The sequence below is a fragment of the Peromyscus leucopus genome, chromosome 22 (genome assembly GCF_004664715.2).
Source record: "Peromyscus leucopus breed LL Stock chromosome 22, UCI_PerLeu_2.1, whole genome shotgun sequence".
In the NCBI taxonomy this organism is placed as follows: Eukaryota; Metazoa; Chordata; class Mammalia; order Rodentia; family Cricetidae; genus Peromyscus; species Peromyscus leucopus.
The window spans coordinates 8,530,540-8,556,584 of record NC_051081.1 but is presented as its reverse complement, the minus strand read 5'-3'; the positions used below and the strand labels follow the sequence as shown (position 1 = coordinate 8,556,584).

At 41.2% G+C, this 26,045-nt stretch overlaps 1 protein-coding gene across 2 annotated transcripts in view; it reads right to left on the bottom strand.

The window, feature by feature from the left end:
* The window catches only part of LOC114680841 (zinc finger protein 345-like), a 49,384-nt gene extending 28,643 nt beyond the window's left edge, over positions 1–20,741 (bottom strand). For both annotated transcript variants that reach the window (XM_037197923.1, XM_028854009.2), the window contains exons 1-2: positions 20,624–20,741; positions 4,936–5,034 (exon numbers count right to left, since the gene is read on the bottom strand). In XM_037197923.1, coding sequence (XP_037053818.1) covers positions 4,936–4,947 — 12 coding nt within the window. In that variant the 5' untranslated portion in view covers positions 4,948–5,034; positions 20,624–20,741. The remainder of the gene's footprint in view (positions 1–4,935; positions 5,035–20,623) is intronic.
* Positions 20,742–26,045: the final 5,304 nt, after the last annotated feature.

The following is a 26,045-nucleotide window of genomic DNA, read 5'->3' as shown; positions in this document are numbered from 1 at the left end:
TGTGCTGGGGTGTAAGGGTTAGATAAAATACATCACTTATAGAGAGAAAATTCCCAATAATAAACATATTAAATAGTTTCTTGGCCTTTTCATAAGCTACTTGAGGCATGTAAGTAGCCAGGCCCCACACCTAAGGACCTCCAAAGGCCAGGCTCTGCCCACAGAACACTCTAACTGCCATAAAGACCAGACTCAGCCCTTACCAGGTGGCCAAGCTCTGCTCTACAGAGAAAAAGCCCAAAATCTGGGCTTAAAAACCCACGAATTCCCACCCTGGAAATCTTCACCTTCGAAAGTTTCACCCCCAAGAAATGCTATATAAACCCTGTCTTTTGCTCAGTTCTCTGCTGCTTCTCACCTAAGCAGAGGCAGCCATCCTACTGGGTCTTGAAATAAATCTGTTCTGTGGTTTGTTGTGAGGTGTGACTTTGTGGTATTCCCTGGCTCCTGACTTAGGATCCCTTTCCCTTCAGAGCTGTAACACTTGCCATGGGGAAACATGTCCCCCATTAGAACTGTAACACTCCCATTGGGGAAGCCTTGTTGCTCAGAGCTGTAACACTTATACTTTAAATAAGAAAAGACTAAATTAGATCTCTGCAGGGTTGGCATGCAGGTAAGCAGGTGAAAAGCTTGAATTCTTACTCAGTATTGGTGTTAATTTGAATTGCTGCAATTAAGCAAATCAGTGTGAGCTTGCCTCAAAAGCAGAAAATAGAATTACTATTTCACCAAGCCATACATTTCTCTGCATATCATGAAAAGAGTCGGTACACTATAATAGATACATACACACTGATGATCATTGCTGCTCTAGTCCCAATAATTAGAGAAAGAATCAGCCTGACTGCCCATCAGGTGATGCCTGGATAATGGAGATGTGGCACATGGTGCAGGATATTTGATCATGGTGTATAAAGATATGTCTCTGTCCTTCCTTGTATGCCTACTGCACCTTCTGATTGGGTTAAGAAAGAGCAGAATGCCAACAACTAGGCAGGAGAGGATAAGCAGGACTTCTGGGCAGAGATAGGAACACTGGGAAGAATCTGAGGCATAGGAGATTTGCCAGCCAGATGCAGAGGAAGTCAGACATATGGTACTGGGAAGAAGTAATGAGTCACAAGGCAGAATGTCAATTAATTAATATAAACAGGTTAATTTAAGTTTTAAGAGCTAATTGGGAATAAGGCTAAGCTAAGGTCAAGCCTTCATAATTAATAAGAAGTCTACATGTCATTACTCGGGAGCTGGCAGTCCAAAGAAAGACCAGCTACATTTGGTGTCCAGCGAGGAGGCATGTATATCTAAACATAGGGCCTGAGAAAGCTGAAAAAAGGTCTGGACACAGAGCCGGATACAGCTTCCTAGCAACCAGTGTCTCTCAGGCAGTCAAATGCTCACTGTGTACAGAGACGCAGCTCATTTAAGAGGCCGTGCTGTGCAGTTGAGCTCTTGCGTAGGGCCTGTGAACAGCTGGCATGCTGGTCGGCGAGAGACTAGGTAGAAGCACTTGCTGCAGCATGGGCTCAGTAACTTCCCAGAGCCAGGGTGGCTAGGCAAGAGGCTTGGCTCTCACAGAAGAGCAAAGCAGCACTTTCCGCAGCCACAGTGAATACACACCGAAGTCTCTCTGGCTGTCTTGTAAATGCTTACTGCATGTGGCTGTCCCTTCCTGTTGGGTCATGATGGGTGGCCTAGCCTTTCAAGGCTTAGCTCATACTGCAGACATGTAGAAAACCAAGTCCAGACTGAAGAAAACCTCTGAATAGGCACATTATCCTTGAAAATGTGTTTAAGTACTGAAGAAAGGAAAGAAAATGGGCAGAGTAAGAAAAAATAAATAAGTAAATAAATAAATAGCTTGAAAATAATAAAAGGAAGTATTTAAAGAGAAAGTAAAGTAATATAAAAAGAATAAGCCACATAAGGATGAGAAATATAACACAGGATGTTTGGGCCCTATATAATGCTTTATTAACTTTTTTGAATGCTAGTGAACAAAAAACAACAGCTACTGAGAGACATTGGATTTTGGGGAAAAAAAAAAAAAAAACAACTGCTGAGTTAAACAAGCCTATATATATTTTAAGGATGTCTTGACTTCAAAATGGAAGTAGGAAATTTGTTGTGTTGGAGGAGATGTTATGCTTTTGTTTCCAAAGGAAGAGAGAAGTTATGGGATTAATAAAGATCAGATTTGACTGGGGGAGACCTCCTGAAAATCTTGGCTGCAGAAACGAAGTAAGAAACCAAAAAAAAACTACCAGACAGGTGATGTATATGCTGATCCCCTGACATGTGAACAGCTCTGACACTAGATGAGACATGATAAATTTGTTAGCTATAGAGTCTTAATAACTTATTATTCTATGCCATCCTTTCATGAGGACTGGAAGGCGATTTCTATCACAGTTTTATTAAACAGTCCAAACAGACTTAAAAGTTGACAGATGTCTTTTACCTGCTCAAACATAGATTAGAAAATTAACTTTAGCTGACTTGTGCACACCACACAGTCCACGCTTGTGTTAATGCAGATACGTATGTTACATTTAAAAGTTTATATGACAAGACAAGTAGCCCAGGTGATACAGTCTCACAAAAAGCCTCTGTTGCAGTTTCCTCAAAAATCTGCATCCAGAAGAACTTCAAAGCAGCTAGCTGAGATGGTCCCGCCTCACAGACTACTGCAGCCAGGACTTCACTTAAGTGCAAATTCCCAATACACACAGACTGGACATAAAATGATACAGCTAGCTCTCCCAGGACTTAACCATCATCCCAAATTTCTCAGGGTCCTCTAAAGATGCCATTGCCCCCAGGCAACAGGAAGTAATTTTAAGAACACAATGCTTACATTCCCAAGAGATAGGATAGGTGGTTTTTGGTCATTCGGTGGATTATGGATATTTGTCTTTATTTAGGGAGATTAGTTGCAATTTGTTATTGGTTATAGTCAGTGAGGAAACTAAACAAAAAAGGTTAAATTAAGGGATTTCTTTCTTTTTCTTTCCTCTATCCTTTACTATCTAGTGAAAAAAAATAGGGGAGGGGATATAGGAATGATAGGATGAAAGGGGAGATTACAGAATCTACTTTTAAACTAAAAACCAGCTACTAGTCTCAAATACTTTACACTGGTATGGGTTTTTGTATATTGATACAAATTTAGGATTCTTTTGTTATAACATATTGTATATATATATTTCTACTCTTGTTTAAGGTATTGTACCTATGCAGCTCATTTAAAAATGTAATGTAAAGTTCTAGTCCTTGAAAGCTATTATTACAAACTATTTAGGATAACTATTTAGGATAACTAAGAAATGCAAGTCAGTAGTTAGTTATCTATAACAATCAAACTTGTAGTCACTAGGTATGTTTTTTAAGATTAAACGATATATTTTATATAGGTGGTCTTCAAACACTTCACAGGACTAGAGAATATGGAATTTAAACTGTTTTAATAACATGAGGCTTTTCATGACAGTGAGATACATCTGATCCTGGCAGCACCAATATACTTCAGAGAAGATGATGGGCATCAAAGAAACTCTATATAGAGTTTGCTTTCAATGTGGCAAAGCTAGCCACTGGGCAAGAAACTCTTCTTGCCTCAGTTACTGACAGCATACTGTCTAATTGGACAAGCAAGTCACAATGAAGTCTACTGGCAAACTTTGCAAAAACAAGATAGGACAGTCCTTCAAAATTCCTGCTTCACAGAACAGTCTGTAGATAGTGTAGGCTGGGATGGATGCCCCAACGTTGCAGGGGAACCTTGCATGACTGTCCAAGCAGCCAGCTGCTTCTGTCATTTCTAGTTTTGGAAGCTGCTTGCTCTCCACATCCTGTTTACTCAGGTAACCTTTTATCCTTCCCAGGTCACAGATGTGGTTGAAGATTAGACAGTTGTAGTTTTACAGTTTTCCTTGTCACTAATTTCAGAAAAGAAACTCACAAAGGAGATGTAAAGTTTATAAAGGTTGAGAGATGTAAAAGCTTAAGTGTTTATCAAGAAAATGTTTTAAGGTATAAAAAGATATTTTTAGGTCTATAATGTAAGTTATACTAAAAAGTGATTTAGGCACAAAACTTTGGACTCATCAAGATAGGATAAATAATAGAGTACTTTCTCCAAAGTTGCCAAATAAAAATGGACTGGATATCGTGAATGTAATGCTTACCTGATAATTGTTCTCACTGTATGTAGTTTAACTCTGTTAGAGTCAAAAAATATTTCCTTCTGAGCCATGTAACCCAAGCACACAAAGTCCAATGCAGTCTGTTTCTCATATATATGGATTCTATCTCTGATCTCTTACCCATCTGTATCAAAACAGGACTGAGTGTTCATAGAAAACAAGGAGAAGAAAGGTTTCATGAAATCTGTGGGTAGGTAGGAGTGTTACAGGGATAGTAGAATGTATGTGATGTACAAATAAAGTGGTGGATACAATAGGAAAAAACAAGTATGGAAACGGGAAGAGAAGAGTAGTTTCCAGTATCAAGGTTCAGGAATATTTTCAGTTATGAAGTGAATTGCAGCAGATTCAAACCACTTCTGAGTGTGTTGTCTGTCTGTCAGTCACTGAACCCAAGCCCTGGTTCTCCTACGGTCATGGTAGCCCCGATGGTCCAGTCCATGGCATTCGCCAGCTTCTCTGAGTCTATAAGGCCCAGACACTTTGCCTCTTGGCCACCTGGTCCCCCTTTCTCCTCCTTCTCTTCTCTTTGTCTCCTGCTCTTCCTACCCTTTCTCTTCTACCATGGCCCAGGTCATTGCGGACCACTCCAGAGGCCCTGGCCGTGCTGTCTCTCTCTCATATTTACAATGAACCTTCTCCTCCACCATACATGGGTGTAGTCATGTCCTCTCTTATTTTTCATTCACCTGCCACCCGGGATTCCAGGAGCCCGAGGCATACTTACCATTTTGTGCATCTGATGTGTCTAGATGTCCTCCTGAAGACTCCTGCAGTCAGCAGACCACATAGTCACCCAAACAGGTGCTCAGGGGAATATTCTTTGCTAAGCAAAGCAAAACAAAATAAAACAGAATTCAGGGTAGGAGCAGGCTCCAAGTAGATTCAAGCACAGGAACCACACAGGGCTTGATAGGAAACCTGAAACATTAGGAATGAGTTAGAAGCCCATGACATTCTCTCACTTCATGTTTCAATGTGTCCATTTTCTGCCAATATACTTAAAACACAACAACAAGGAATACAATTACTCAATGGATAGATAAAATAGACATACATGGCAGAAATACTCCACTTAGGGCTCACAGGTATGAAAAGCAGTCCCTGAATTCAGAAAAGGTTTTCTTTGCATAAGGCCATGAGGAAACCCTCCATCCACTAGAGTAAACATTCCCAAATCTCAGGATCTCACAGTCTGATAACAAAGAGCCCACAATGGTCACTCTCTAGTGATGACGCAGAGACACTAAATGATTAACCCTGAGACTTCACCATGCCTGCTTCTGCTTTCATGATATTCCTAACATAACTGCAAATTAATATTAATTGATTTCATTTCATGTGTATGAATTTTTTTCACACTTGGTGCCATCCAGAAGGCATTGCATTCCCTGCAAGTGGAGTCCCAGACTGTCGTGAGTTATCATGTGAATGCTGGGAATCAAATTCCGTACTCTGGAAGAGAAGTCTGTGCTCTTAACTGCTGATCCATCGCTCCATCCCTTATTCACATTAAGATTTTAACAAAAATAAACAGTAAAATTCACCAATACTTTCTTCAAGTCTATCAAATTAGGTCTCAAAACATGACCATCACAGATGCTCTTCATATGACAGACCGTTTTGACTTATCTTAGTCATGATGTGACAGAATGTCTTCCCAGATAAGCAACCTCCATCTTGGAGAATTCCTTATCACAGCTGGGCTTGTTGACCATTTACAATCCCACATGGAGGGATGGAGGAAGTCACAAGACTCTCACCTGAGGATCCAGCGGTGAGATCTGGAAAGGGGATAAGGTACATGGGGGCAGGGGAGAATGGAGGGGACAAGGGCTGGGGTGGGGCACTCTTTCTGCAGCTACTGGGAAACTCATCCCTGCTGAGTGAGTGGCCAAACTCCTATAAACAATCTTTATCATATGCGCTTTAAGGAACCCAATCAACCCATGGTTTCCCCAGGATGCACTGTGGCAGAATCCTGCCTCAGTTTGCTGTCTGGGTCTTGGGAAGGATTGCCTTACATCTGCCCAGGGGAAAGAATTTTAGCAACACTTGGCTTGTTGGCTGGACATGTTATCCAACATGTCATATCCTATGACAGCAGCAGCCATTAGGTTAAGACATCCGTCTTCTTCACTGGGATGTGAAAGCCAACATTTCCCTGACCAAGATCCTGTGAGAGCTGAAGCTATGTTTTACATTTTAATTACCAGGCCTAAAGGATCCATAAAACAAAAATCCCTCTAACCTGTAAGCCCCTTGCCTAAGGACATACACTTCCTGAAATGCTGTGGCTACTGTTTATGTAAGTAAACAAACCATGTTTTTTTTTTTGCTCCCCTAAACAAGTTCCTTCGACTCAACTATACTGGATATGCACATGTAGGCAGGAGAAAAGTAGGCAGGAAGTATTTCAGGAAATATGCATGACCCTGATTGGACCTGGTGGGGAATATGTGGCCTTATGGGTTTGCCTTGATGAGCCTCTGCAAAATGTGACTTGTTGCCATTTTCTGGGAACCTGGGAATGGACCGGACCAGAGTCCATCCACCTGGGCAGCATTTAATTAAAGCTTGCTTCAAATTTGGCTCAAAAGTTGTAATAGTGTCTTATTTGTGATCTGGCAGAATTAGCAATACATGAAAACACCCATACTCAGAGCAACAAGGTGACATGTGTAGAATTGTGAAAAACAGACATCTTCTGTGGAAATTGATACTTTACAAAATTAAGATCTCTCAGAAGAAAGCCAAGCCTGATACCATCCACTACCTGAAGGGTAAAGGGTAAAAAAAGTTAGTATTTTTTTTCCCAAAGACTGCAATCCTGGAAATTTCTGGTTACAAAATTCACACTCCCAATTCCTTCTGCTTAAAAAAGCTAAAGCAAAACAAGCAACAGCAACAAAAATACAATGCCAACGCCATGAAGGTCTTTGTCAGCCGTGCTGGCCTTCTGCACATTCACCCAAGTCAGAAATACTTTCTAGAACTCCAATTTTGGCCTTGAAAAAGATCACTGCAAACAAATAAAAAGTGAAACAAATTTGAATTTCTGTCTTCAGAATGGTACCTTTGACTAACTGCATGCAGGAGAAAAAGAAAACACTGTTTTACATTATCCCTTAAAAAAAGAAAGGAAGAAAGGAAGAAAGGAAGAAAGGAAGAAAGGAAGAAAGGAAGAAAGAAAGAAAGAAAGAAAGAAAGAGAGAAAGAAAGAAAGAAAGAAAGAAAGAAAGAAAGAAAGAAAGAAAGAAAGAAAGAAAGAAAGAAAGAAAGAAAGAAAGAAAGAAAGAAAGAAAAGAGAAAGAAAATTGGAGAAGGTGTTAAGGCACTGCTGCTCTGTGGAAACTTCTCTAACACCAGGAGGCACAGAGTTCAATTCAGAGGCCGACCAGATCAGGGAGGGGAAGGGCAAGACAGGAAGGAAATCAAAGGTGATGAGAGGGAACAATCTTAATCAGCACAAACACAAGCACAAGCCGAGAAGGGAAACTGCACAGACCACCCACATCCGCACCCAGCACAGTGTGGACGCAGCATCACCAACCCGCCAGTGCTGCAAAGATCTGTGTAGGTGAGGGTTCATGGCAAGGACTCACCCGAGAGGGCTGGGGATTACAAAGAAGCAGCTTTCCCAGAACAGAACAGTGCAGAACTAAGGGAAAAAGGATGCCTGCTGGATGCACACTTCAGGTGCAGTGGAGATGGCCATGGCTGTTCCAGATTTCACCTTACATTGGGCCCCATAGCAGCAGGAGAACCTTCAGATAGGGGCTCTGCCTATCTCCCAAGTAGTTAGTGGCCCAACCTTGCCATCCAGGAATCCAAGGGCCCAGGGTACACTCACTGTTATGTTTCTTCCTCACAAAGAAGCCTGCTGCCCTCTGAACAGTCACCCAAGCTGGACTTGACATTGCTCTCCTCTACCACAAAGCCTAAAGAGGCAGCATGTCCAGCACCCTAGGACGATCCACGATCCTCACTGGACAGTTTATTCCTTTTCATAATAAGGTCTATGAATGGCAAACTGTTCTCACTCTGCGTCCTCTGTTAATAAAACTAATAAAACACATTAGGGAAGTTCTGGTGCAAACCCTTATTGCCAGCACACTTGAGGGAGGTGGTCTTCTGAGAATCCAAAGCCATTCATGGCTACTCAGTATTTCCCATCTGCCATTTCCAAAATTTTGGAATGATACTGTCTTCAGTTGGCTCTGCACATTCTAATCACATGGCCAATTCAGTCAAAGAAGTAGGTTGGCTACCCATAACAAATCCCTAATTTTTATGCCAATATCTGTAGCAAACTACCTTCTGTGGCCTTTTCTTCCTCTCTGACCCCTTCTGCAGTGGACCACACAGATATACCCCTTCAAACTTCTTTTGGTCCACTCATTACTTTATCCCAGGCCCCACACAACCAGGTATTCCTACATCCTATTTTGACCAGTGAAGCCAATAGGCTACATGCAGATCTTCACCTCTGCCTTCATTCCTCCAAGTCCATCCCGATTCTCATCCCCAGCTCGGCAGCAGACTTTCTGCTGCTCCCTGTCCTCACTATCTGCAATTTCTGAGGAAATGTAGCAGATCCTAGTAGAAAACACACCCTGCTTTCCTCCCTCCTGTGGACTCCCTCAGCCACCCACCTCTAGGACTTCTCTATTCATAAGTTTCAACTCTCAATACTTAGTGTAATGATAAAGAAGTAGAAAAGGATACCTTTGTCAGGCCTGACCAAGGTGAGACACTAGAGATCACACCACACAAGAGATTTAATACAAGAGGTTTACTGGGGGATGAGGGAAAGTGAAAATCTAGAGTGGGGACATGAAAGAGACAGACAGACAGTGGGACTAGCAGACAGAGAGAAGGAAGAAGACACAGAAACGATCTGTGGTGGTCAGGGACTTTAAGGCATGGGTCACTACAAAACTGACAAGCACCTTGTAGCAACAGGACAGCAGAAATGTGCCACCCCTGGCAGTGAGGGTGATTGCTCAAGCTGCTGCCACTGCTGCCACCTCAGCTGCCACAGCCACCATAGGTTGGCAGGGGTGCCAAATTACAACACTTAGAAACACTTTCTACCTGGAACCCACAGTGGCTACACTTAACAAGATCCTGAAGCCTGTTATACCAGGGAAAACATAAAAACCACTCTGCTAAGAACCAGAGAAGGCAAACACATGAACTATGAACCAAAGGCTGAGGGGCCCCCAACTGGATCAGGCCCTCTGAGTGGGTGAGACAGTTGATTGGCTTGATCAGTTTGGGAGGCATCCAGGCAGTGGGACCGGGTCCTGTGCTCATTGCATGAGCTGGCTGTTTGGAACCTGGGGCTTATGCAGGGACACTTGGCTCAGCCTGGGAGGAAGGGACTGGACCTGCCTGGACTGAGTCTACCAGGTCGATCTCAGTCCTGGGGGGGGGAGGCCTTGCCCTGGAGGAGGGGGAAGTGGGGGGTGGGGGGTGGGGGGAGGGGAGGGGGGAGGGAGAGGGGAGAACAAGGGAATCCATGGTTGATATGTAGAACTGAATTGTATTGTAAAATAAAATTAAATTAAATTTAAAAAAAAAAGAACCAAAGAAGGTAAGAGAAATCAAGGACAACACACCCCCACAACAAATATAATACCAGATATCAACACCTAAATTACAATCTTCCCAAACCGTGACGCCTGGACTCCAATGTAAAAACACAACCAGTAACAGCCAGGACAGGATATCCCCACTACAGCAGAGCCTGCCCCCCACAGCAGGCCCTGAGTCGGGCAACATAGTTGAAGCACAAGTAAAAACACTTTACATTCATAAAAAGTTCACAGTCCTGATGAACATGAGAAAGGTTCCTAAAGGAGAAATGAACGAAGGCCTTAAAGAAATCTACAAAACCAAACAAACAGTGGAAGAAAATGAATAAAACATTCAAGACATGAAAGTAGAATCAATTTTAAAAAAACTGGAACAAAATAAAATCTGGAAATGAAAATTTTAGGCACTCAAACCTTACCTAGAGGCAAGCCTCACCAAGAGAATACAAGATCTGAAAGAGAGAATCTTGGCCATTGAAGACATGATAGAAGAAATGGATGCCTAGGTCAAAGGAATGTTGACTCTAAAACACTCCTGGCACAAAACATCATTGAAATCTGGGACAGTATGAAAAGACCAATCTAAGAATAATGAGAATGAATGGAGGAGGAAAAGAATCCCAGGTCGAAAGCACAGAAATATTTTCAAGACACTCAGAGAAGAAATAGATGCCTTGAAAATAGATGCCCACCAAAGTATAAGATGCATACAAAACACCAAATAAACTGGACCACAAAAGAAAATATCCTCAGCACATAATAGTCAAAACACTAAAAGTACAGAACAAAGTAAGAATTTTAACAGCTCCAAAGGAAAATGACCAAATAACATATAAGAGCAAAACCATTAGAGTAACACCTGACTTCTCAATGGAGACTCTAACAGCAAGAGGGATAGGACAGATGTTCTACAGACTCCAAGAGACCAAAAATGCCATGCCAGACTAGTATACCCAGCAAAATTTTTGAATCACATTAGATAGAAAAATTAAGAAATTCCAGGATAAAATCAACTTTTTTTTTTTTTTTTTTTTTGGTTTTTCGAGACAGGGTTTCTCTGTGTAGCTTTGCGCCTTTCCTGGAACTCACTTGGTAGCCCAGGCTGGCCTCAAACTCACAGAGATCCGCCTGCCTCTGCCTCCCGAGTGCTGGGATTAAAGGCATGCGCCACCACTGCCCGGCTTTTTCAAGATCCTCCTGCCTCTGCCTCCTTCAGCAAATCCTACCGGTGCGCGCCACCACAACCAGCTAAAATCAACTTTAATCAAGATAAATCTGAAAATCCTGCCCTATCATGGTACTCAAGAACTGTAACCTAAACAAGTTAACCACACCCAAGAAAAGATAGGAAATAAATCATCCCAAACCAGTAAATCAAAGTTGGGGAATACACATACACACACACACACACACACACACACACACACACACACACACACACTCACCCCACTACCAATACCAAAACAACAACAAAAACAAATTTAAAATAATTAAGAAACACCGTTATCTGATAACATCCAATATCAGTGGTCTCAATTCCCCAATAAAAACACACAAACTAACAGAATGGATGTGCAAACATGGTATACCTGCCTGCTGCTTCCAGGAAACACATCTTAACATCAAGGATAGACATTACCTCCAGGTAAAGTCATGGAACAAATTACTCCAAGCAAATGAACCCAAGAAGCAAGCTGGTGTAGCTACTTTAATATGTGACAAAATACTAGATTTCAAACTCGGACTGATCAGAGGAGATAAAGAAGAACACTATATAATCAAAGGAAAATCTACCAAAATGACATTTCTATTCTCAACATCTATTTCCCAAACACAAGGGCATCCAAGTTTGTGGGGAAAAACAACAACGACAACCCACTACTACAGCTTAAATGACATATTAACCCTCACACAGTAACAGTGGAAGACTTCACTATTCCACTCTCACCAATACACAGGTCATCTAGACAAAGCAAGTAGAGAAATGTTGGCACTAACTCATGGTATAAAATAAATGAACTAAACAGACACTTACTGAATATTTCACTCAAATACAAAAGAATATACCTTCTATTCTACACATAATTTTTGTATAATATTATAGGTCCAGCCTTAATATTATAGTATCCCAGGGGGCCCAGAAGTGACACTACCAGCGGGTGGGAATGAATCTAGATACACGGAGCTCTTTTATTCAACTCATTTATTCAACAGTCACCATCATTCTGTCCAAAATTCTCTGCCTGCTTCTATCGAGACTCATCTATATCTTTTCCAAGACAGCAACACCTTCATGTTGACAATACAACATAAGAATTGGAAGGCCCCCACCAGAAGCTTCCTGACAACTTCATTTGCAACCCAAAAAGGGGAAGAGAATAAAGGAAAAGTTAGAGAGGAGCTGGAATAAGTCAGAGAAGGAATTTATGTGCTAGGAATATATCCTTACTGTGGTTAGGTGAAAACATTACGGGTCTCCCACAAGTGTGCTCAAACTACAAACTCACAGGTGATAGGGTAAGGAAATCTGTAAATCACTAAAAATAAAACTGCCACTATTTTTCTTGGCTACCAGTTTTCTGACGGGGGAGTGGGGGGGTGTAACTAATAGCCAGTCAATTTGCATCACAGCTTGAAGCACCAGGTGAGAGGGAACCCCTTTAATCTAAGAAGTTGCTCTGGGGCAGTGGAAGATCTGAACTTGATTTGCACAAGAAACGGAGCTACAAAGCTACACACCTAGGAGACCAGGCACCTGGCCTGGGAGCCAGGCTGTCTCCGAAAGGACATTTTACCTAGTTTAGGGCTTCAGGCGCCTAGCAAGTGGTCTGGTAGCCTTTCTGTTCCTCCCTTGTCTTTTAATGCTTTGTTTGGGGCTGGCCCTATCTTTGGATATGGCTAAAAGGAAATATTTGCAAAAGGCAGATACCCAATTCAAATGCTAAAAAAGGAAGTTGGGAGCTCAGAGCCAGAAAGTTCTGCCTACCTGAGTTTATCCAAGTACTTTGAGCATATACGCCCAAGAGGGAGGTTCACACACATATACACATTCTGGGATAATTATGAGCACAAGGAATTCATAGCAAGACGCAGATGAATATTAAAGCTGTGTAACACCAATTATTCTGTGATAAGTAGCTTTCCATTTGACAGACCCTTGACCGGTCAAAGTATACCTTATATACAGCTGGACTTTCTATTTCATATCCTTGTGGCTCATGACACATAATGGAACTTTCTGCAAAATGACTACATATTTGGGCACAGAGCAAGTCTGCAGAGAAACAAGAAAATTGAAATAATACCCTACATTCTATCTGAGCAACATGAATTGAAGTTGAATATTAATGACAGAAATCTTAACTTCATGGAATGTAAACAACTGTCTACATAATAAACAAGTATATGAATAAAATTATACAATTTACATTTAAAAAAAAGATAGATCAAGACATAAATCCAGGAATGAAAGACTTTCTAGAATTGCATGAATAAGAATAATACAACATACCCAAACTTATGGAGCTCAATGATGGCATTTCTAAGGTCCACGTTCATAATACAAATTGCCTCCACAAAAAAATTGGACAGATCTCAAAAGAGTAACTTAACAGTACACCTGGAACACCAAGAAGAAATCACACTCAAAACAAGTAGAAGATAATATGTAATCAAACTCAGGACTGAAATCAACAAAAAACAATACAAAGAATCAATGAAATAGAGTTGGTTTGTTGGAAAAATGAGATTGACAGACCCTTATCCAAATTAACTAAAGAGCACAGAAAAGAACCAAATTAACACAATTAGAAATGAAAAGGGATGCAAGAAAACCCTTTGACAAAATTCAACAACTCTTCATGATAAAAATCCAGGAGAGAATGGAGATTCAAAGGACATGCTCAACATAATAATGCAGTTTATAGTAAGCCCCATGGGCAACAACAACCTAAATGAAAGAAACACCAAGACGAATCAGTTCCACAAAAATCAGTAACAAGACAAGGCTGTCCACTCTCTCTAGAACTATTCTATGTGGTCCATTTTTTAAAACTGAGTTGAGTGACTGATATTTAGTTGTTTTATTTTCAATGTTATACATCTTCTGTCAGATGTATACCTGGCATAGATTTCCTCCCCTCCTGTGGGCTGCCTCTCCACGCGGTTCTCTTTCCTTTGTTGTCCAGAAGCTTTTCAGTTTCATGAAGTCCGTTTGCCTGACTTGTCTTATTTACTGAGCTACGGAAGTCCTATTTAGAAATTCTGTATCTGTGCTTGTAAATTCTAGTAAACCTAGAGATCTAGCAGTTTCTGAGTACAACATTGCATGGTGAGGACACTGAACAATTTGGAGGTGACTTTTGTGCAAAATGAGAGGTAAGATCCTAGTTTCACTAGTCTGTAGCTTAAATCTACATGAAGATTCTCTCTCTCCCTAGTCAAAATGGCCTTCAAGGGGAATACAAAGAACAACAAATAGTGGCATGGATCAGGGTCACAGGGAACCTTCTTAAATTGTTGATGGGAATGTAAAGTAATAAATGTAAAGCAAATTTAAGGGAAACCAGTCAGTAGGTCTCTCCAAAAACTAGAAATGATCCTGAAGAGATGGCTCAACAGTTAAATGCACAGGCTAGCTACTCTTCCCAGGTCCCAGGTTCTATTCCCAGCACTCACGTGGTATCTCACAGCCATCTCTGACTCCAGTTCTAGGGGATCCAACATTCACTTCTGGCCTTCAAGAACTCTACACGCAAGAGGCACACACTGACATACATGAAGGTAAAACACCAATACAATAAAAACAATTATTTTTTTTTAAAACTCAGATTTATCATATGACAGCTACACAGCTGCTGGGCATATATGCAGAGAACTCTATCATAGTAGAGATACTTGCATATCCATGTTCATTGCAGCTCGATTGACAACAGCTATGAAATACAATCAACCTAGTTACCCATCAACTTACAAATGGATAGTGAAAATTTGGTATATGTGTACAATGTTATATTATTCTTCTGTAAAAACATGAAATCATAATACTCTCAGAAAAAGGGAGGAAACTAGAGAAAATTCCAAGTGGGGTCCCCTGTGGCCAAAAAAGAGAAATAGTGAATGGCCTTTGTCACATGGCATTCCTAGTTTCAAATGGTTTTGGCAATGAGTACATGAGAATAAAGAGCTAGAAACAGGCTATTATTGAATGGGAGGATGTATGGGGAGGGTGAATATAGGTAAAATCAAAAGAGAGAGGGGAATACTAGAGACAGAGCTTTGAAACAGGTGGTGGAGTGACAGAGATGGGTAGAGGAGAGTCCAGAAGGCTGAAGTGAAATGAAGTGTGCACGAAGAAGTTACCTGGGAACCTATGACATTGCACGACAAGATAAACACATATGCATATCGTCAGTGGGGATAGTAGTCCATGTGTGATCTGAATGAACAAGGAGGCTGAAGGCTTAAACAGGGATGAGGATAGAGTGTAGAGGAAAGGAGGGTAAGGAAGTGGGTTAAAGGAAGCTATACATGGGCCTGGAGAGGTGGCTCAGAGGTTAAGAGCACTAGCTGCTCTTCCAGAGGGCCTGAGTTCAATTCTCAGCAACCACATGGTGGCTCACAACCATCTGTAATGAGATCTGGCGCCCTCTTCTGGCATTCACCAAATATGCAGGCAGAACACTGTGAACATAATAGATATCTATCTAGATAGATAGATAGATAAATCTTTTTTAAAAAAAAAGAAAAGAAAGAAAGCTAACCATGTATTTTAAAGCCTTATGAAACACCACTTTGTAAGGTACTTAAAAATAATTTTTGTGGGAGAAAAAGAGAACACCACCATGAAGCCCTGATGGGCATAGAAGTCTCTGTGTAGGCCAAGCTATGCACTTTGTATGTAGACCATCATAACCACAAACCCACCAAGCTCTGAACAAGCAGATATTACCACCCATTACCACTAGTGAAGAAGCTGGTCCCAAAATGGACTGAGGTGTACTTTAAGGCACCAGCCCTTACTGAAATCCTAGTTTCGGTTGCTGCTTCTAGGGGAGGGAGAGTCACTTTTCTTTAGAAATGTGGCCACTGGTAGATTCACCCCTCACAGTGTATGACCCCATGCACACTGTAAATGAGGGCTGCACTAATTAGATTCAGTGGGGTAGAAGTAAATTATTTAAACAAATAGGAGCTGTCTCAATACTTTCATTTTTTCTATCACTAGCTTAATCTATGTTATTCTGGAAACAGTTCCTCATTTCTTTACTCATCGGTCATACAAGTGCTGGGATTTCAACCATGAGCCATTATGATCAGCAACACCTAAGATTTTGCAAACCTTCAATAATGGACTCATGACTGTTACACACCATCTCTAATACGGAGTTCCTTTTCCTGTAGAGGAAATAAACTTTGGTCTCATATTCTAATGTCCAGTCACTGTCCTCTAACCAGTGTACACAAAACACACACACAAACACATGCATGCACATACGCACCCACGTGCTCACACTCTAGCTAGCACGTGCACTCATGAGTATCTGACATTTAAACTGAAATCTGTAATGACAATTTGTATGCTTTGTTGTATAACAACTTTGTTGTGATAAGCTAGGTTTTGCTTAATATTCCTTCTTTAAGAGTTATTTTAATTTCAGAAGAGGAATGTCTGCTGAGACAACCTGGGCAAATAACTTCAGGAAGGAGAGACTACATTGTGGTGGTATTGTATTCCCCAAAATATTGTGCACCCTAATAAACTTATCTGGGGTCAGAGACAGAACAGCCACTAGATACAAAGGCTAGAAAATGGTGGCACTCACACCTTTAATCCTAGCATTCCAGAGATAGAAATCCCTCTGGATCTCTGTGAGTTCAAGGCCACATTGGAAACAGCCAGGCTTGGTGACACACGCCTTTAATCCCAAGAAGTGAGTCTTTAATCCCAGGGAGTGATGGAAAAAACAGAAAGATATATAAGGCGTGAAGACCAGAAACTAGAAGCATTTAGCTGGTTAAGCATTTGGCTGGTTAAGCTTTCAGGCTTTGGAGCACAGTTCAGCTGAGAGCCATTCGGATATGAGGACAGAGAGGCTTCCAGTCTGAGGAAACAAGATCAGCTGAGAAGTTGGCCAGATGAGGTTAGCTGTGACTTGTTCTGTCTCTCTGACCATCCAGCATTTCACCCCAATAACTGGCCCCGGGTTTGATTTTATTAATAAGAACTTTTAAGATTCCTGCTACACTACACAGCAGCACACAGCCCAGGAAGCTGCATCAACTTCCTCATTCCCAAGCCTCTTCCAGGGCCCTCCCTATAAGGGCCCCAGGCAGCTTGATCCCACTGTACAGCAGAAAAGTCAGTGTCATTTGCTGTCTGTGCTAATGACCGGTGTTGTCTGTTAAGGTCAGACTCTGGTCTCTTTCCAGCCTTTTGTCTCTTCATTCTGCAACCTAAATTCTAACACTACTGAAATTATTAATATTTTTTCTACAAAGAAGTTAATCCAAAAAACAAAAAAGACTGATTAAGTACTCCTTCATGCAATTTCTTATATTTGGAGAAGCAGCCTAGAGCAAAACAAAGAAAGAACAATCCAATCCCAAGCCTAGGACCCCCTTCATAGAGCTCTCAAAGGGCAAGCCTGGGAGAGTGCTTTAAAAATGCCAATTTTTGCCTCAGAAACAGGCAGTGAAGAAAAAAATTAAAAAGTTCTCTTCCTCTGAGACTGGGAATTTTGACCCACTCTTACAAAGGGAACATCCAGTCCTCTTATCATCATCATTTTTAAAAGGACACACACACACTCACACGCACGCACGCACGCACGCACGCACGAATGATAAGGAGTTGGGAGCTGGGGGATGCAGCTTAATGACAAAGCCTGTGTTGAACTCACGTCAGGCCTGGCTTACTGTTCAGTACTAAGGAAAGTGTAAAATCATAAATGTGATGACAGGAAGAACCGAACGCAGCACAGACACACCCTAAGGGACACCGCCCAGGTCCCTTCACACCAGACTGGACTCAATGTCACCAACCTGGCAGCACAGGGCGGGAGGCCTTGTGCACAGCTGCCTGCTTTGCACACAATCCCAGTGCTTTGGGAAGATCAGAGCTAGTGTAAGGGTCCAGGGCACATTCTACACATGGCCAGGGGAACACCCAGGCCTCAGCTCCACAGCCTCAGCAATGGCACAAACATGCAACCTACAATTCCAGAAGCCTTGGACAAACTCACCCTTTCCTACTTCTAAAGGATCAGGGTGCCCTCCCTATAAGCCTAAAATCAGCAGAACACAATGTGGTACAGGTCCAACGTAACACAATTCAGCATCTACACTGGATTCAAACCCAGTGGCAATGGTGTGGTTTCTGAATATCCATCCACCTCACTGGACATTGGATGAAGCGAATTAACAGCATCCCTGATGAAAGAAACTCAAGGCCTGGATATTCCTGACTGGAGATCCCGAGGCCAAAACCAATACAGTTGGGGTAGAAGGAATCCCTAGGTCTGTGCAGACACAGGACAGAAGGGGGCCTGCTGTGTCAACTGTGTAAACACAAGAGTCTGGAATAAGGTAAACTCATCTGAGGCGTCTTCACACCTTATGTTTCAACTCATCCATTTTCTAATGTTTTTTAGTTAAAATATTATTTAGCTGGTATAATACTTGGCTACACCTTGACAGTGAATGATTTTAAATAAGCTTGAGACTCAATTTGTTAATTAGAAATATGACATATTTAGTGGAAACTATTAGCAATTATTTTGAAGAAGCATAATATTTGGGGGTATATTTTAAGGATATTAATTACTTGAGGGAGTCTGAAATCACAGGACTCAGTTATTTTCTCAATCTTTACATTTTAGGAATCACAGAGGCTAAAGCTGTCCACAGGGCTAGGGCAGGTAAAAAGTTCTGCAAGCCTGAAGAGCTCCAACCCTATTGAAGATGTGTACGTACAAAAATGAATACTGACTCACTGTTGGTGAGAGTTTAAACTGCTGGAATTAATAAGCAAATCAGTGTGTGCTTGCCTCAATAGCAGGAAACAGAAATACTGTTTCACCAAGGTATAAACTTCTCTGAATATAATGAAAACACTCCAAACACTATAACGCATACATGCACACACATGGTCATTGCTGCTCTAGTCCCAATAGCTAGAAAAAGAATCAGCCTGGATCTCCATCAGCTGATGTCCACATGATGGAGATGCAGCACATAAACACAATGATTTCCACTCAGCAATGAAGAAAACTGAAATGAAATTTCCAGCAAATGGTGTAAGTGAAAATGTAATTACATTGAGTCAGGTAACCAAAGCCCACAAAGTCAGGCATGGTGATGCAAGACTTTAATCCCAGAATGCATGAGGCAGAGGAGGGTGACCTCTGAGTTCAAGGTTAGACTGGTCAACACTAGGAGATCCAGGGCTACAAAGAGAAACCCTGTGCCAAAAACAAAACAAAACAAATGAATACCTAAAGCCAGGAGGTGAAGGAGAAACCCTGTCCCAAAAAAGAAAAAATAACAAATTATAAATTAACAATTAAGTGAATATCAAAATAACTATACACTGAAGCATAACAAATATATTATAAATGTGCTCCACACTCAAGTCAACATTCAAATAAAGAACACTTTCTCCACTAGAAAGCACACTTGTCTTTCCCTCATGAACGCTCTGAAGGTTCCCAAACGGTCAGAAATTATACTACCTACATAAACCAACTGTCTAGAGGCAAAAAGAAAAAGATGAAGTATTACTTTTTCCCAAGGCCTGAAAATGTGGAAATTGCCTGCTACAAAACTGACACTCCCAATCCCTTCTGTTTAAAGCAGCTTACAGCAAAACTACCCCAGCAACAAAAATACAACGCCAATTCCGCGAAGCTCTTAGCCGGTTTCACTGGCCTTTTCTGCAAAGTTGTGGAAACTTTTCAAAATCCCAGTTTGGGACTCTAAAAGGGTCACTGCAAACCAAAAGTGAAGCAGATTGAAGTTTCTATCTTTCTTCAGACTGATAATTTTGGCCAACTGCAGTCAGGAGAACAATTAAAAATTCTCACACATTATCATTTTTTAAAAATGGAAGAAAAATGCAAACACTATACGGGATGAGTTGTTAAGGGACACGCAGTTTTGTAGGAAACTTTTTTTTGGGGGGGTGGGAAGGGTTCGAGACAGGGTTTCTCTGTGTAACTTTGGTGCCTGTCCTGGATCTCGCGCTGTAGACTAGGCTGGCCTTGAACTCACAGAGATCCACCTGGATCTGCCTCCTGAGTGCTGGGATTAAAGGCGTGCACCACTGCCGACTGTGGGAAACTTCTTTAATAGAAGGAGGCATGGGAAACAAGCTAAGAGCGACCAGATGGAAGAAGTGAGTGGAGAGAGGAAAAAACTCCAAGGTGATAACGGGAAAAAAAAAATCAATCACTCAAAGCGGAAGCACAGGAGAAGGGAAACTTTAAAGATCACCCATGTCCTGGACACAGCATCACCAACCCGCCAGCGCTGCAAAATCTGTGTAGCACAGTTCATGGCAAGGAGTCACCCAAGAGTGCTGAGGATTGCGGGGAAGCAGCTTCACCAGGACAGAAAAGTGGGGAGAGTGGGGAAAATCGGGGCTTAAGGCTCCCTGTGGGGTGCACACTTTCAAGTGAAAGCAATAGGCATTGCTGGGCCAGACTCTACCTTCCAGTGGACTGCTCAGCACCAAGGGAAACTCCAGGTACTGGCGCCGCAAAGGAGCTACTGTCCCAAACCCGCCACCCAAGATTCCAGGAGCCAAGGGACACTTACCATATCGTACTTCCGATGTACCCTGGTGTCCTCCCAAAGAGAACTGTAGTCAGCAGAACACACTATCGCCTAAAACAAATCCTCACAAGCACCCCCAGACTAAGCAAAGCGTTTAAAAAAAAAAAAAAAAAAAAAAAGACTTCCGGGTCGCGCACAGACTATCCGTGCTCCTGATTGGGCTGTTCCTTTTATACTATCGTCCCTGATTGGCGAACTATACACTAGCCGCACCTAAAATATCTAAACATTTTAGAAAAGGTCAGGCGAAAGCCCTACTGCCAGCAGGTTTAAGGAAGGCAGACTTCTGTGAATTCAGAGGCATTAAAGGCTACATGGTGAGTCCCTGACTCAAACCAAACAAATATGCCAGACATTGTGGCAGGCTTTCTCTGCGTAGCCCTGGCTGTCCTGGAGTTCACTTTGGAGATCCGCCTCCCTCTACCTCCCAAATGCTAATGGCAGGCAATTTTTAATCCCTGAAATGCTGGGGCAGAGGCAAGAAGATCACTAAATTGAGGCTCACTTGGTACAGAGAACTTCGGGATATACTATCCAAAGAAACCCTGTTTAGAAAAAAACAAACATATATACAAACAAGCATGCAAAATACAAACAAAAGTAAATGCAAATAAATAAATAAATGGTAAAGCTTTAACATATAGGCCTTGCTCTCTGGAATAAACCTGTTGCATTTTAGGATTTCACTGCATATTAAGAACATACTCAGATTTTGGGCGCCCTTACTCACTTACTTGCATACCCAGTATTTCCCTGACTGCCTTTTCCATGACATTGATGCTTTAAATTTGCTCTGTACATTCCAATCTTTTGACCCAAAGGAAAAAAACAGGACTTCAGGGTAGGAGCAGGGCCCAGGTAGATTCAAGCACAGAAACCCCAAATAGGGTTGATAGGAAATCTCAAAGTTGAGGGATGAGACAAAAGCCTGTGTTTCAATGTATCCATTTTCTACCAATATAATTAAAGCACACCAACAAAGGAATTTAATTACTTATAGGATGGATAAAATAGACATACTTGCCAGGAGTACCCCACTTAGGAATCACAGTTCAAGCAACCCTTGAACATCAAAAAATATTTTTTTACCCAAGGTCATGAAATAGCCTCCATTCACTATAGTAAACACTCTAATTCTCAAGATCATACAGACTGCTAAGAGCCCACAGTGGTCATTCTCTAGTGATGATCCAAAGACACAAAATGAGACTTGAGTCTTCATCTTGCCTGCTATTGCTTGCAGGGCCAGGAAATAAATAATTCCATCAATGCCATGATGTTCATGAAAGCAATAATGTCACTCACATGCACATTGAGATTACTTCTTTTATTTCATGTGTAAGGGTGTCTTTCTTGAATATACGCCAGTAATCTAATGTGTGCTTGTTCAATGGGAGGCCAGAAAATGATAAAAGAAAGAGAACTAACTCGAGGCAACCCATAGAATGGGAAAAATCTCTGCCCCCGCAAAATGTATGTGACAGAGGATTGGTGTCCAGAATATATAAACTTTAAAAAAAAATATTAAAAAAACCCTAAATATCAGGAATGCAGACAACCCAGTTAAAAAGTGGACTGTGGACTGTCTTAGGGTTTCTACATGGTGTAAAGAGACACCATGATCATGGCAACTCTTACAAAGGAAAACATTTAATTGTGGCTGGCTTACAGTTTCAGAGATTTAGCCTGTTATCATCATGGCAGGACATAGCAGCATGCAGGCAGATATGGTGCTGGAGAAGGAGCTGAGAATTCTACATCTTGATCTACAGGGAGAGAGAAGGGAACAGAGAAACTTCCTCCAACAATGCCACACCTACTCTACCATAGCCACACCTCCTAATAGTGCCACTCTCTATGAGTCAAGCATTCAAACACATTCAAACCTATTTGGACCACCACAGCCTATGCAGTTTTTAGCAGAATATGATGTATATGTGTTGCCTGGTAGGAAATTATTCTATGATCTTGATAATTGTGGCCACTGGGTTGCCAGGTAAAATGTGTTTGTAGGTTTTATAGCAGACACTTAGGAATGGGGATGAGCTCAGAGAGGGGAAGGAAAGGTGGTCCAGAAGAGGGCGGAAAAAGATTTTCCAACTGTATCTGCTTGGTCTCCTTGGAAGGGGGGCAGAGAGTCTGGAGAGACCCCAGCAGAAGATCTGCAACAGATCTGTAATGGGAATAGGAGATTCGACATGGAGGGATGGAGGTGAAGATATGCATTTAGCCAATCTGTATTTTTGGCCAAGGTTACCTACATATTCCCAGGAAATGTCTTTTCGTGTTGGGAGCTCACATAAAGCAATGAGTAGGCAAAGGATGTTTGGAGGGGAAGAAAATCTGCTTGATGTACCAGAGAAGGGCACCAAAAGGAAAGAGGGTCTGCTGAAGAATTGCAGAAGAGACTGTGTGATTTGATTTGGAATATGGAAGAACTGATGGAGATCTGCAATTAGTCCTCCTGCTTCCCTGGTTGGAGTTGCCTGTGGATTTCCTGGAAACACTTGCTGGTGTTGGAGGTTGAGTAATGCAATGTGTGTTGGGGAGGAAGTTAGGAGGGGATGATCTATGTAATCCACTGCAGATAGAAGCAGAGAGGAAGGAGAAGCTGCAGCATGTATATGCCACAGAGCTGGGGGTATTTACAGATATCTTCCAAATGAATTGGGAAATTCAACATGCAACTTCATATGCAGAAGTTTCTAGATTTGTAGGTGCATTTGAATTTAAAAGACATGTAAAGATTTAATAAATAGGACTCCAGTAGCTGGGAATATTTACATAACATTTCACCTAAACACAAAAGAATATACCTTCTACTCAATACCTCCTGGAACTTTCCTTAAAATTGGAAACATACTTGGACACAAAGCAAGTCTGAAGAAACATAATAAATTAAAATAATACTTTGCATTCTCTCTGAACATCATAAATCAAAGCTGGAAATCAACAATAACAAAAACAACAACTCACTTCTGAGTTAAAAAATAGGTCAAAATAGAAATCAAAAAAAGAAATGGAAGACTTTCTAGAATTGCATGAATAAGAATTCACAATATTCCAGGTGATGGTTGCATGTCTTTAATCTCAGAACTTCAGGGACAGAGGCAAGTGGATCTCTGTAAGTTCAAAGCCAGCTTGGTTTACAAAGTGAGTTCTGGGATAGCCAAGGCTAAGCAGAGAAACACTGTCTCAAAAGAGGAAGAAGAGCAAAAGGAGGAGGAGGACGTGGAGGAGGAGGAAGAGGAAGAAGAGGAAGAAGAAGGAGGAGAAGAAGGAGGAGGAGAAGAAAGAGGAGGAGAAGGAGAAGAAGGAAGAGAAGGAGGAGAATTATTTATAACTTCACAACATGTTCAAACTTATGGGACACAATAAAGGGTTTCTAAGATGCACATCCATAGTACAAAGTGCCTACAAAAAATGGATAAATCTCATAGTAGTAGCTTGGTGGCACACCAAAAAGACCAAAAAGAAAAATCTCACCCCAAGAAATAGAAGGAAAGAAATAATCAATCTCTGGATTGAAATCAATGAAATACAAAGAAACAAGCAAAAAGCCAATATGAAGAATCATGAAATAAAGAGGTCTTTTTTTTTTTTAAAGAAAATCAATAAAATTAAGAGACCCTTATCCAAATTAACTGAAAGGCAGAGAGAAAAACCAAATTAACAGTTTGAAATTTAAAGGGCTGAAGGAAATTCCTTTGACAAAATCAACAATTCTTCATGATAAAAATCCAGGATAGATTAGGGATTCAATGGACATGGTTCAACATAATGAAGACAGTTTACAGCAAGCCTATGGCAAGCATCAAATGGAAAGAAAGTCAAATCAACTGCACAAAATTCAGGAAAAAGGCGACGTTATCTGATGGGTGAATGTCTTTCTGTATGCTGTGAAAATATGCTGCTCTGATTGGTTGATAAATAAAGCTGTTTGGCCTATGGCAAGGCAGCTTAGAAACAGGCAGAAAATCCAAACAGATAGAGGAGGAAGGAGAAAGGCGGAGCAGAGGAGACATTTGCCTGCTGCCACCATGAGAAGCAAGATGTAAAAGTACCAGTAAGCCACAAGCCACATGGCAAAATATAGACTTATAGAAACTGATTAATTTAAGATATAAGAACTAGATAGCAAGAAACCCGCCATGGCAAGAGTTTAAAAATAATATTAGCCTCTGTGTGATCATTTGTGTCTGAGCGGCTGTGGGATGGGATGGCTGCGGGAGCCAGGTGGGATGGAGAAAACTTCAGTTACAGTTGTCCACTCTCTCTAGACCTATTCTGTGCAGTCCATTTTTTAATTGGGTTGTTTAAGTTCCTGTTTAGGTTTTTTTTTTTTTTTTTGTAGGCACTAATCCTCTGACAGATATACATCTGACAAAGATTTTCTCCCATTCCGTAAGTTGCCTCTCTACTCAGTTCTCTTTCCTTTATTGTCCAGAAGCTTTTCAGTTTCATGAAATCCATTTGCATTACTTGTAAGTCTTATTTCCTCAGCTACTGAAGTTCCATTTAGAAAATCTTTACCACTGCTTGTAAATTCAAGTACACCTACAAATATAGAAACCACTGCATGTGAAGTTGCACAAAGAGTTCCTTGATTTATTTGGAAGTGAGTTTTGTGCAAGGTGGAAGTTAAAATTCTAGTTTCACTAGTCTGCACCTTGAAACTGCCTTCAAGAGAAATACAAATGACATCATATAGTGAGATGGATCTAGGCCACAGAGAACCCTTGCACACTTTTGGGAGTAATTTAAAGTACTATAGCCTTTCTGATAATCAGTCTGTATGTTTCTCCAAAAACTAGAAATGGGTATGAAGTGATGTCATAACAGTTAACAGCACATGTAACTCTTCCAGAGAACTCAGGTTCTGTTCCATCATCCACATGGTATCTCACAACTATCTGTAACTCCAGTTATAGGGGATCCAAAACCCACTTCTGGCTTCCCAGAACACATCACATGAGAGGCACATGAACATATATGAGGTTAAAATACTCATACACATAAAAATAAATAAACTTTTAAAAACCTAGAAATAGATTGACCATATAACCTAGCTACACCACTTCTGGGTATATACTCAGAGAACTCAATATCTTATTACAGAGAGTTGTTTATCTATGTTCATTGATACTCTGTTGTGAACAGATATGAAATAGAATCTGTTAATCCCAAAGATGTATGGAGAAAGACCCAAGACACAGTTCATCATGGCCAAATTAATTAAAGCTAGCAATTAATTAATCAAGTTTCTTATTCATCTACATTGCTGCTTCCCCTGAGTTGGAGTTCAAGATGTCAGCATTCTGTGTGGGAATAACTCAGGGTTTCCAAATGGGACATCTGGCAAACAAATAGGCAGGGTTATAGGAGCAGAACATAAGCATAACAA